General features: G+C 37.4%; 1 protein-coding gene across 6 annotated transcripts in view; it reads left to right on the top strand.

Annotated features, from left to right (window-relative positions):
- Nucleotides 1–13933, top strand: part of GNPTAB (N-acetylglucosamine-1-phosphate transferase subunits alpha and beta) — a 45612-nt gene that overhangs the window by 24681 nt on the left and 6998 nt on the right. For all 6 annotated transcript variants that reach the window (XM_074871855.1, XM_074871850.1, XM_074871851.1 and 3 more), the window contains 9 exons: nt 820–990; nt 2665–2788; nt 3475–3678; nt 4748–5850; nt 6864–7063; nt 7334–7553; nt 8597–8710; nt 11318–11403; nt 13183–13281. In XM_074871855.1, the coding sequence (XP_074727956.1) occupies nt 820–990; nt 2665–2788; nt 3475–3678; nt 4748–5850; nt 6864–7063; nt 7334–7553; nt 8597–8710; nt 11318–11403; nt 13183–13281 (2321 nt within the window). The remainder of the gene's footprint in view (nt 1–819; nt 991–2664; nt 2789–3474; nt 3679–4747; nt 5851–6863; nt 7064–7333; nt 7554–8596; nt 8711–11317; nt 11404–13182; nt 13282–13933) is intronic.

Below are 13933 nucleotides of genomic sequence, written 5' to 3'. Positions count from 1 at the left end.
CTTTTCCAAATACTGAAGCTTCAGCTAACATATACCTATGTCTAATTTCCATATAAAGTATGTTTATAAAAGCCCTGTGGAGAAGAAGATGTAATCTGAATCCATAAACGCTCTCTCAGGACCAGTAATAACCTAATAAACTTGTGTTGAGACAGGGTGGATTACAATTACTGGAGCTAAGAAGATGGCTGCAAAAAAAGTAGCTATGCATTCTAAAAATCTTATTTAAAGAGAGAAAGGGAATCCTTCAAGCTTCCTGAATAAGTGAAACAAAAATACTCCAGTAGCCTCTTATTATGAATTTGGGAGTAATTTTGGTATCTGGACATGCCATAGGAGCCCTGAGCAACCTAAGTGGTAACAAGATACTGATTCAACTTCTGTTCTCTCTGCTTGTGAAGTTACTTGAAAGAGATGGAGGAATCCTGACTTTTTGAGTACCGGAACAGGTTCAGCTTGCTTGAAGTTTTTTGCAGCCTGTACTGCATGAGAAGTATAAATATGTGTACGCTGGGCCTGATCCGGTACCTAGTGAAAGAGGAGTTCGTGTCTTTGCATTGAACCAGGTGCAGTTTCTTAGTTAAGCAGCAGACTTGAAAATGGTTTTGTGTGGGAGAAATGAGATAGCAAAGTTTTTCTTTTTTGCTAAATATTTTCACTTTTTTTTGCCTTTCATATCTCTCCTTGTTCTTAATAAAAATTCCTTTTAGTAGATAAGTATCAAATATATCTGGTGTGCCTGACCTGGTTTGAGGGTTTTTTTTTATTTATTTTTGCCTTCTGAAACTGTTTTGGGTTGTTGGGGCTCTTTTGTTTTAGGAAATATTTCAGAATGTGAGTCACTTGCCTACCTTCAGTTCACCAGCTATTGAAAGTCACATTCATCGTATCAGTGGCCTCTCCCAGAAGTTTATCTATCTCAATGATGATGTTATGTTTGGGAAGGATGTTTGGCCTGATGATTTTTACAGTCACTCTAAAGGTCAAAAGGTAAGCCATTATGAAAGGATTTTTTTACCAGAAGTAGATGTAAAACTTTTTTATGCTAATATATAATAAAAATCAAAGAAATACTACTTCGAAAGGCAGAACAAATACAAGATTTCCCTTCACTTCCTGCTCCCCCTTTTACCTCTAAAGGTTCACTATTCTTAAGTAGACAATTCTTAGCAAAGGTGCGAGGTGGGGAGGGCTCTGTTATTTTTGTATGTATTTTGCTGTGTTGATGTTTGAGTTGCAGAACTACTTTTTTTTTCATATTCACCCGCAGGTTTCTGGCAGTATAATCGTTCCTCCGTCAAGCTTCATGCTTTAGTTTCAGTGTCGTTCTGTAATTCTCCTACTTTCTGTTGGAGCATTGGTAAGACTGATGTGGTGTTTGACAGCTGTCAGTCTTCCCTTCCTTTTAAATTCTTTTTGTTTTGTGGGAAATACTCAAAACAAACCAGAATCAATTCTTCCATGAGAACACTGAGGTCGTATGACATTAAAACTGGTCTAATATTTAAATTTACCATTAATTACCTCTGTTCCAGACACCCATCATATCTTTGCCCAGTCTATATATAATCATATATATAATTATTTACTAAAAGATATATTGTTGCATGTTCATGAACATCAAGTAATTCAGTCTTTCAGCAGACCTGTTATCAACAACTGGGGTTAAGCAAGGAAAGCAAGCTGAGGAAACATTAGCAATAGTCATTCATCAAGATTCTGGTTGCCAGCAGTTTTTATCCAAGAGTGACATGGAGGAAAAAAATTAAGATTTGTATTTATATTTAAAGCAATTAAGTACACAAGACACTTGAGACCACTGAGTTAAACAGTTCATGCAGGCAGATGTGCACGCTTGTGCACACACAGAAGGGTTGTGAAAAATTAGTTGAAGCTCCCCTAAAATTACTGTTTCAGTACTTGAGGATGTTAGGGGGCTTTTAGTTGTTTTAAGGACGTAGGCATATAATTGCAAAATCATATTGTTACTGTATCTGTATTGTTCTTCAGTTATTCTTCCCAGTTATGATGATAAAATTAGCTTAGGTACAATGTTGCTTGTGATGACCTATCAGCAAGTGTTTCAGTAGGAAATGTGCTGCTAAAGTCTTGAAGCACTAAGGCCTAGAGGAAAATGTTTGTGGTTTTTAATGCCTCCCCAGTTGAAAATACACACACCCACATGCTTTTTTTTATCTTGGCAATTCTCAGAATTATTTAAACCGTAGAGGATCAGATGCTTCAGAGATTATGTTCAACACGTGCTGCTTATCTCATGACTGGTTAGTAATGAAGAAACATTTTGAGTCAGGAGAACAAGTGAACTGCAGAGCTATTTCAGAGTTTGTTCCCCTTTCTTATCTGATAAAATATTAATTTTGATTGGAATATGGTTTGCAGAAGTAGATTTGGGAAGTCCTGCTTTCTATTTCTGGCCATTGCTGCCTTGCTGTATGGCCTTGGTAATTCTTCAGTTCTTTCTTCTGTTTGAAAGGGATAACATTTACTTCACAGGTGATAAGGTTTACATGCTGTTTGTAAAGCTTTGTGAATACTTAAGGCTCTATACTCAGGGAAGCATTATTTTAAGTCTCTGATTCCAAGAAACAAGCTCAGTTGACTTCTATTTGCCAGTCCTTGTCTCAGACTGTAATGTTGTTCCAGGTTTACTTGACTTGGCCTGTGCCAAACTGTGCTGAGGGATGTCCTGGCTCATGGATTAAAGATGGTTACTGTGATAAAGCCTGTAATAACTCAGCATGTGATTGGGATGGAGGTGATTGCATTGGTAAGACAGCAATGTTAAAGGTAGAAGAAGTGAACTGTGGTGTTTTTTTTTTTTCTTATAAGAATAATTCTGCAATTTGTCATTCTGTACTACAAAATTTGCCTCCTTTGATAATAATTAAAAAGTTAGCTTACGGATGAAAAACTTATTTCTTGCCAACTACAAATTTCTATGGAAAATGACAGCAAATAGTAGGGCATAGGAAGATCTTTGGGTACCAAATTTGACTAGCTGAAATGAAGGTTTTTGAAATTCAAATAGTAACAGGACTGAAGCTGCACCGTTAGTTTCTACATCAAATTTTCAGGACTGCAGGGCAGGAAAATGAAGTGGTGCTTCTGGATTGAGGAAGTGACACCACTCTATGGGACTGTAAAGTCAAGACTGCAAGCACAAAAACTAGTAAATCAGTCTTCTGCCTGCCTTTTTGAAGTTAAGACAAAATATGTTGGAGTTCTTGTTGCAATTTTAAGTCGGTTCCTCAACTTCCACAGTGAGATTGTGCACACTATAGATTTTACAATAACTCACAGAGGTCTGGTTAACATTTGCCCCACTTTAATTTCACCGGTGATAAATCAGATTGTCAGCTCTTCAGTCTAGCTTTAACTGTGGCTTAAAATGTGGCTTTCCTCAGAAATCAGGATTTCAGATGACTGAGGTTTTTTTGTTTTGTCTCCCTCTAGGTAACAGTGGGGGTAGTCGCTATGTTGCTGGTGGAGGTGCAGTTGGAGGTATTGGAAATGGACCACCATGGCAGTTTGGTGCAGGAATAAGTGGTGTTTCATACTGTAACCAAGGCTGTGCTAATTCCTGGCTAGCAGACAAATTCTGTGATCAGGCCTGCAATGTCCTCTCCTGTGGATTTGATGCTGGTGACTGTGGCCAGGGTATGTAAAATACATTGCTGATAAACTTTCTGTAGGAATTCTCTTGAATTGCCTGATCTTTTTCGTTCATCATTACTCTCAGATTGGGCTAAGATGCCCAGTACAGTCATGGAAAAGAGCTGCTAGCAACAGAAGAAAAGTCAGATGCTTCTTGTAGTCACTAATCAAAACCCAAATCAATGTTATATGCTGCTTTATTTAATAAAACTGTTCTTGACCAAACATGGGTGGGGTGCTTGATACTTTACAGAGCAGCAAGCATCAAACTCTGTGCTCCAAGAGGCCTTCGTTTTAAATGGAGAAATTATATTTCAGCTATGCAAACAGTCTTTACTCGAATAAGGGCAGCTGGCTTGATGATGCTTGTAGTGGTTAAGAAATTTAAAGAACCTCTCTGATGCTGATAGCAAGACTGGCTCTGGGCTCTTTCCAAAGGCTACTTTCAGTCACCTGTGAAGTCGTCTGAGAGTTTAATTTGATGTGAAAGACTAGCAGGAGTGAATGAAGTGATTGAGAGTGCTGTCTGGTATAAGCAGGGGAACAGAAATGGAAGAATTTGGCCTGTTTGGAACAGTAGAGGCTCCCCTGCATCTCAGCTCAGGCAAATGTATTCTGCTGTAGGAGGGAGAAGTTCAATTCAGCCTATCTGATTTTGGAAGTTTCAAATAAAGGTGAAGCCTTGTTGTGACATCCAACCATTGTAACATCTACTAAAATGTGGCAAAAATGTAGTATGGGCATGTTACTTATGACTGATACATAATTTTGAGATGTGCGATGATAAGCCACTTAAGCTCTTCAAGTAGAGACTGAAAGAGTGATAAATGATGCTGGCTTTTAGAATTACTGCTGAATATAAAGTCTGGTGGCTTTATATATCTGAGTATGTTGTAGTCATTCATTATTTAAGATAGGTGACAAGAACTGGAAGCTACAGTAAGTGTTCTTTCACAAAGCTGTCTCCCTGCTAATATAGTGAATCTATCTGGGCATATTACAATTAAAAACAGATTAAGTGTCACACTGCAAATTGACAGCAGTTTGTTTTATTTCTTGGGTTTTGTTCCAGATCACTTTGAAGAGATGTACAAGGTGACACTTCAGCTTAATCAGACCTACTATATTATTCCCAAAGGTGAATGTCTGCCCTACTTCAGCTTCAGTGAAATAGCCAAGAAAGGAATTGAGGGTTCATATAGTGATAATCCAATTATCCGACATGCTTCAGTTGCTAACAAATGGAAGACTATCCACCTCATAATGCATAGTGGCATGAATGCAACTGTGATCTATTTCAACCTTACATTTCTAAATAAAAATGATGAAGAGTTTAAAATGCAGGTAGCTGTTGAAGCTGATACTAGAGAGGAACCAAAACTGAACACAACTTCCATGCAAAAATCCAGCTATGATTTTAAAACCATAACTTCAATACCAGAAGCTGAAATGATATTTGAGGATATTCCTGAAGAAAAACGCTTTCCAAGAGTCAGGAGACGTCGAAATGGCACAAAAGACAGTTTGCATGAAGAGGTGATAATACCATCAGTAAACGTGTCTCTCCTTCCTGAAGATGTTCAGCTAGCACTGCAGAACCTGGACTTAAAACTACTAAATGGTGATATCACTCAGAAAGGATTTAACCTATCCAAGGCTGCTCTCCTGAGATCTTTCCAATTCTTAACCACAGTAAAGAGTATTATAGGCCTGGAAAAGAAAAGCGTGCATAATCATTCAGAAGATCAGAAGAACCATACCAGCTGGCAGAAGCCTTATGATGTAAATGATAGCAAAATAAAAATAAAAGCAAATGAAGAAGTTCCCTCAAGGCTTATAGGAACAAAGGGGACTGTTGTGACAATGGACACAAATAAACCTATTCATAAAGTAAAGCCTAAATCCACACTTCCCTCCCAGACCATGGGAAGTAAAAATGAAACTCGAGAAAAAGTATTGAATGCACTCATATTAAGAGAAACCCAGAAATCAAAACATACTGGGAATTTAGATACTGGAGAAGATGCACAAGGAATGGAAGGAGGAAAAGGGCGTGTGCAGGTGGATACAAATGTAAGGGAGGGGCTAGTGGGAAGAAAATTACAATCTTATGCTGGAAGCTACCAAGGCTTTTTGCCATGGGAGAAAAAGAAGTATTTCCAGGACCTTCTTGATGTGAGTATCTTAATGTCATCGCTTCTTGGAATAGTTACATCTTTCTGCATTTGTGGAATACTGTTAACATGATCCATAAATTTGGAATGTGTCTTGCCTTTGAGGCAAATACTGAGATTTTTTTTTTTTGAAAGCTCCTTTTGACTTTTCACATAAAATTTATGATCTGGGGCTCTCGTAGCTAGGTGGTAAAAGCTGAATAGCCATTCTGTTCTCTTTCTACTGATGCCTTTTTTTGTCAGATTCAGTTTTTATTCATTATATATTGGCACAATGCTATTGTTCAGACATATATAGCACTACAACAGAAAGCTTAAATTTTGTTTTGATTGCATTTATGCAAATATGGATCCAGTTTTTTTAAAAAAATAGGTAAAAATATATATATAATGAGAAATATTTGGGTTCTAAAAGTTAAATTGAAAGTCTGCGAACAAAGCTGGATATCCAGACTGTGTCAAGAAAACGTGTAGGAAGCTTCCTCTGCTTCCAGCCAAAAACTGGCAGTTTTGAAACCTCTAGAAGAGAACATAAGAGACTGCTTCAGTTGGTAGCAACTGCTTTGCACTACTCCAAATAGAAAAGGGACTATGTTTTTAAAAGACTACCTCTTTCTGTTGATCTGAGATTGGATTTTGTATGAGAATTTTTCTATTCATAGGATTTTAGTTCATCACATATGGATGAATAATCATCAAAGAAAAGGCAATATTACAAATAAATCTGATAGTAGACAGGGACTTCACTGTGTGTGTGAGGTGTCAGAGCACAAATATTAAAGTTTTTTTATAGACTCCTTTTCCTTAAAGCATAAAAATTCTAAGGAAAAGGTTACCTTTTATCTTTGCTTTCTAAAGAGAGAACTAAGAAATATGAAGAAAAATACTCAAAACTTCTCTTCCCATTTTCAGATATTGGAAAGAGTTGGCTGAAAAGTAATTTTTCCTATGTTTTTCATGTTTTCAGTCTTTTTCAGTAATGTAACCTTGATTTATGCCTGTCCTGCTGTTTAGGAAGAAGAGTCATTACTCAAACAAATGTCATACTTTACTGATGGTAAACATTTTGGAAGGCAGCTGAAAGATACATTTGCTGATTCCCTTCGATATGTAAATAAGCTTTTAAACAGCAAATTTGGATTTACATCTCGGAAAGTCCCTGCTCATATGCCTCACATGATTGACCGCACTGTTATGCAAGAGCTACAGGATATGTGAGTATGTCTTTGGAATAAAGCAAAAACTGTAGGTAATTCTACCTTTCTGTTGATGCTTTACTATAGCTATTTCCAGTGTGTTGATGGCTACTCATTAAAATTATATTTTGAAAAAGGAAATGGGGAATTTATTGCAACGTGATAGTTGTGCTAAAATAAAGAGACTTTTGAGGACCTATTAAAATTCTAGATGACAATTTGGTTTTAGGTAAGGAATATTTTACCTTAAGGAACTTCAGTACTAAATTAGCTTACATTCTTCTATAGGTTTCCTGAGGAGTTTGACAAGACATCATTTCACAAAGTGCGGCACTCGGAAGATATGCAGTTTGCTTTTTCATATTTCTACTATCTTATGAGTGCAGTCCAGCCACTGAACATTTCTCAGATCTTTGATGAGGTTGATACAGACCAGTCAGGCATTTTGTCTGACCGAGAGATTCGCACGTTGGCCACGAGAATCCACGAACTACCATTAAGTTTGCAGGTACTCTTTCCTTACCAATAACTTCTAGAGTAACTTTAGTTTTAAAGTCCAAAACTGTTAAAGTAAAATATTTATCCTTGCTTATAGCATCTGTAACATTTGGCAATTCTTACATTTTACCTGGAGAATATAACATTGTGTTCTACTTTATCATTGTTCTATGGAGTCAACAATTAAATTGAGTTCAGGCAGCCTCAGAAACATGGATCACTGGTATCCGATTTCAGGAAGGCAGTTGGTGTGAGTTTGTCAGAAAAGATGTTCACTGGTAAAGGCCACTGTGAAGAGTGGGATCCTGCTGTGCTTACTCTTGTTCTTGCACATAGTAAAAGACAGTTCTTGCCCTGAGGAACTTGTGCCCTAAAGAAAGAATTGAGAAAATAGGTAGCAAAGAAGTCATACTCCTAAATACTATGACCATATACAGACTCACACTTCTGTTTTTGTAGGAACCTGGTAAACAGGGACATGGTCTTTGTAGGACTTACACTCTTAGAGACCGTTGGTAGAGAACAAAGTGTACTATTTCTGCTCTACAGAGAGGAATTGGCACAAACCAATGAAATAATTTTTTCTTGAAACCCCATGTAAAATCACTGCCATAGCTGGAACACAGCCCTGCTTTAGTGTGTTCCTAGCCTGTACCTTACTCAGAAAATTTTTTTCATGTCCTTTCAGTTCACTTTTGTTTGCTTGCTTGATTTGGGATTTAATATGCCGCTGCTGGTTTGGGAATTCTGTACTATCCTGACATCATCAGTAAAGTTGTGTTTTTCATTTTAAGTGAAAATAACATTAAGTCATGCTTTATTTGGTCTCAATCCAGCTATGCACTGAACATTTGCTTTACTTTAGGCATATGGGGAGTCCCACTGACTTAGCAGTTATTGAATTGGTGTCTGCCGAATATTGTCTTCTTTGTCTGATGATAGCACAGAAATTTGTTATGTAGATAACATTAAATATGTCTATGGCCCCTGGATTTTTACAACTATGTCAGTGAGAAAACAGGATTAACTTTTTTTTCCTTCTTTTCCTGTTAGGATTTGACAGGTCTAGAACAAATGCTAATAAATTGCTCCAAAGCTCTCCCTGCCAACATCACTCAGATCCACGTCATTCCACCAACTCAGGAAGCATATTATGATCCCAATCTGGTAAGAAACATTGGGTTCTTTCCTGAGCATGTATTTACTGTGCTTGAAAATCTGGTTTGATTTCTAGAAGGAAAGTATTTACGAAAATTTCTACTTGTGTGTACGTGAAGTGTTGTAAAATGAAAATTTTACAAGCTACTTCCTAACCTACAAAGCCATTAGTTTCCTTCAAAAACAGAAAAGCTGAGCTTTAGAATGTTGTTACATAAGGGATTTTAAGTCATCCTTGTTAGGAAAGTCCACTGTTGTGAAACAAAAAAACAGTAAGCCCAATACCTCTCTGACTAGAACTTTCTGATAAGTCTTTATCTGAATTATAAACCATGTATTTGAAAACAAAACAATCCAGAAAACCACCAAACCATCAGATGGACATCTTTAGAATAATTCTTCCTAATTTGAGGGCTTCAGACTAACTCCTTTTAACATCCAAAGATGGGCTGACAGGAACCTCATGAAGTTCAGCAAGGAGAAGTGCAAAGTCCTGCACCTGGGGAGGAACAATCCCATACACCACTATATACTGGGAGTCATCCAGCTGGGAAGCAGCTTGGCAGAAAAGGACCTGGGCGTCCTGGTGGGCACCACGTTTAACATGAGCCAGAACGTGCCCTTGCCACAAAGAAGGCTGCTGGTCTCCTGGGCTGCATTAGACCAAAGTGTTTCCAGCAGGTCGAGGGAGGTGATCTTTCCATTCTACCCAGCACTGGTGCGGCCACACCTGGAGTGCTGGGTCCAGTTCTGGGCTCCTCAGTACCAGAGAGACATGGACATACTGGATAGAGCCCAGCAAGGGGCCACGAAGATGATGAAGGGACAGGAGCATTTCTCTTACAAGGAAAGGCTGAGAGATCTTAGACTGTTCAGCCTAAAGAAGAGTATTCGCAAGCGGGATCCCATCAATGTGTGTAAATACCTGAAGGGCGGGCACCAAGAACATGGAGCCAGGCTCCTCTCAGTGGTGTCCCGTGACAGGACCAGAGGCAGTGGGCACAAACTGAAACACAGGAGGTTCCTTCTGAACATCAGGAAACACTTTTTTACTGTGAGGGTGACCAGAGCTTGGTGCAGGTTGCCCGTTTGTGGGCAGTCTCCATCTTTGGAGATACTCAAAAGCCATCTGAACACAGTCCTGAGCAACTGGCACCAGGTGGCCCTGCATGAGCAGGGGGTTTGGACCAGATGAGCTCCCAAGGTCCCTTCCAACAGAAACTATTCTGTGAAAACTGAGGTCTTGGGACTAGCTGCTCCTTAAGGATTTAAGTCCTTAATTTCTATTTTAGTGGTTAAATTCTCATTAAAACCTGCTGGAGTTTAGGAATCTAGAATCTTTAGATCTGATACTAATACCTAAATTTCTTTTTCAATGAGATTTTAATTCCTGCATCAACCTATGCATTTGAAAAAAAAAAAAGTGTGCATGTACTTTGCTAAATTGATGACCTGTTTTTTATAGCTTCAAACCAATACTGTATCAAAGCAAAAATAATTTTAATGAGTACAGATCATGAACTTTTGGGTAGTAGAAGAGCATAGCTGATCCCCAACACATGCAAATCACAGTACATATATCTACAATGTATGTGTAGATAAATGTATATGGACACTGACTATTTTTTCTTCTTTTTTCTTCCCTCTGGACATCTATCCTGCCTTGCATTCTTATCACGTTGTTACCAGGTTTTAAAACTACTTTCCTCTAAGTCTGAATTCCAACAAAGTTTTATATAAAGCCATTCTGTCAGCCTGGTTTGAAGAAATGAAAGTGGGGATTTGAAAATCCTGCACAGTCTGAGGACATTACATCCAGTGTAGCCTTACCTCATTTTGCCTCATTATGACTGAATTGAGTCTTCAAAATTCTGTGAAGTAAAAACTTTGAAGAGTAGTAGTAAAGGATGGCTGCCATGAATATGTTTTAAGATGGGGTTAAAAGTAAGCCTCGGTGGTTGGGAATAATGTCAAATTAATCTTTTTGGAGAGTTAGTAAAGTATTACTAATCTAAGCAGTAATGCCTAACATACTAATGTTATCAGTCAGTTCGAATAGTGACAAAATAGCGTTTGTGTTTAGCACAGAGGCCTAATTTATTTTTACTTCTGTTGTCTGCAACAGCTAAATTTCTTGGAATGAGTTTACTACCATAGAAATATCCCTTGAGAATAGGGATTTTATTTCCCAGAATTGTTTCAGCATAGCTTGTGAAGAAATAAGGCCTCATGTATCAGCTGTTCTACAGGGTTCGCCTGGCCAGTGTTACTGGTGGCCTCTACCAGAGGAATGTCAAAGACAGCTGTCAAATGAGCTACAATTTCTGAATATTTTATTGAGGATGAAATCTAGAAGTTGCAATGTTTTTGCCAAAAATAATCAGTATTTTTCATATAATATTTGTATGCATAGGAAATCGTGATGTTACACACCAGTATATTTTGTTTGTTTGTTTTTCCCTTCAACAGCTGATCAAGAAACTATTGCTTTTCATTCCAGGAGAGTAAGGGTACGCAGGCCTTTCTAGCTGTAACATAAATTTTTGACAAAGTACGTCTTTATAACAGACTCTGTAATTTTCAGTAACCTATAATCTAAACAATGTTTTCTTCCAGCCTCCAGTAACAAAAAACCTAGTGACTAATTGCAAACCTGTGAGTGACAGAATTCGTAAGGCATACAAAGACAAAAACAAATACAGGTATGTTCTTCCAGTCTGTGAAAAGGCATGCTAGGTTTTGTAAAGCAGTAAGAAGAGGTATAAATACATGTGTTACCAAATATTGTGTGAGTATGTTAGCAACTCCTAGCTCAATTTACTTTAACAGTGGAATGGTGAAGAAACATACTGATATCTACTTATGTATGTTTCACTGTGCAGAATGATGTGATTTTTTTTTTTTTATAGTTTCTTATTTAGTAGACTAAATATTTCCATGCTACTTGTGTCATCTTGGGCCAGATCCTAACTTGTGTTGTACAACAGTGAGACAGAGTAGCTTTAGATGGTTTTATAAATTGAGTATATGTAGTGAGCAAGGGCAGTTAAAGTAGCATAAAAAGGAGGAAGGAGCCTGTCCTGCACCTGAAAGTTGTAAATCTGCTTCACCCTTTTTTCTACTGAAGCTTATGATAAGAACAGAAAAAGTATTTTAGCCCAAACTACCTTGTAGTTTTCTTGCAAGGAGGAGGAGTGACAGGTAGGGAGGGAGGGGGACAAGAAAGGGTTTCTATCCCGTTTAGGTAAAGGCAAGACAAACCATGATCATGACTGTGGGTTTGTTTGAATAATTGTATTTTCATAGATCTGCCTGAGATCAGGTTCTCTCAGGTCTGTCTTCTCTGAAACCTGCAAACCAGTTGCACACCAGTGAGGCTGTTTGCTGGCATGGAGCTTATAGCCTCATCCCCTGTCTCCTGCCTCACCAGTGGTGTTGGGCAGGGGAGGTTGGTGGGGAGTCTCTGAAGCATGCAGTTGTCCCAGGAGTGGCTACAAAGTCAAATAAAGCAGTAGAAGGTTACAGATGCTGCTTAGGGCAGCTTTTGGACATTATTATACATTAATTCATAGTACCTCAAGCTGTGCTGTAAGCTTTATAAATAATTCCCTTCCCAGGAGAGTTTATGTTAAAACTGAAAAGCTGACACAACAAATGAGATTGAAAAATGTTGGGCTGGGGGCAAGGATTTGCTGTACTTAAACTGTTATAGTAATATATTTATATCATTAGGATATGTGCTGCTCTTTTGTTCTGTTGAACTTTAATACTAAATAATATTATTTTTGTGAGCTTTATAAATGGAGTAGATTCTCAGGTGAGACTTCAAGGAGCAGGCAGGGTATTTTATCAGGATAAGAAAGGTGAAAAATAAGTGTAGTACCTCTAATAAGACTGTTAAACTTGTGTCAAATGCTCTTTCAAACTCAAGATGTCCTTCAGAGATGATATGATACTTCTGCATTTCATAGACTTGGGTTTTTTGCAAGTTATTGATTAGGTGGGTGATGAAGGTTTTATTTGTATTTAAGGTTGTAGTTTTATATATTCTTCTGTAGCTTTGTTTCAGGATTTTTCTGATTGGAAAATAACATATTTTCTCATGTCTAAAGTTCAATTATAAATTACAATTGTAAATTGTGTGTGTTTAAAAAAACCAAAAACTAAAGAAGTAAATAGCATAGTAAGTGTTATGTCCACTCTCAGATCAATTGTTACTTTTATGCCAAAACTTGTAGTTTATATACTTTTGTATAGAATTCAGTTCTTTGATTTATAGGTGGCTACTAATAAATGTACAGGAAAGTGGTTCTGTGCAAGGGCATTAGCTGAAAAATGTAAATATATGGATAGAAAGCAAATGGCAAATTCTAGTGGAGGTTGGCCAGTCAGATTAGAAGTTAATAAATAAAAATATTAATATTTATTGAACCTGACTTTAGGTTGTTTTATTAATGTATAAATGTTATTTTAACAATCAGGTTTGAAATCATGGGAGAAGAGGAAATTGCCTTCAAAATGATTCGCACAAATGTTTCTCATGTAGTTGGTCAGCTGGATGACATACGAAAAAATCCCAGGTATCCTGCTTCTTGATTTGTATGAAGTTTTGAGGTGATTTTAGTTTTCTGCTTCAACTGTTTAAACTGTTTGTCTGAAAAAATAACTTATTGCAGTGTATTTCTACACTGTGTGTTACAGGGTAAGACCAATATTAACCAAAAGTACTTCTACTTTTTTCTATTTACCTGAAGCTAAGTGACTGCTCTCTCTGTCATGCTAGGGGCTATTTCATTAATTTCTGTTACAAAAGCCTTTGAAAACTTACAGATAAACTTCAGCTAATTTTGAGGCTTTCATTTTTGCCATTCTAGAGGGCATACGCTTTATATTGCAGGCAGTTTTATTTTAACGGAAGAACATTTTGATCTGCTTTATGTAGCAATTTTAAAATAAAAATGTGTGGATTACTTTGTTACAAAATCAGTTTTGCATATACATTATGCTTTCATGCTGTTACAGCATGGCAAGAGGTTTGATTGGTGGGTTTTTTTAATACTTGGTGAGAAGCAATCCAAAGCTGGATATTAGTCCTCTCTTTTTCCACTCTGCAGTGATGAAAGGTTTAAATACCCAAATCTGAGAGTAGGCTCTGTAGTGTTGAATTAGGCTCCTGAAATGACTGTGAAATTAATGGGGAAAATAAATGTTCTGGAATACATTTCACAGCAA

This window comes from Strix uralensis, chromosome 5, assembly GCF_047716275.1.
Source record: "Strix uralensis isolate ZFMK-TIS-50842 chromosome 5, bStrUra1, whole genome shotgun sequence".
Lineage (NCBI taxonomy): Eukaryota > Metazoa > Chordata > Aves > Strigiformes > Strigidae > Strix > Strix uralensis.
This window is presented reverse-complemented; position numbering and strand designations above follow the sequence as displayed.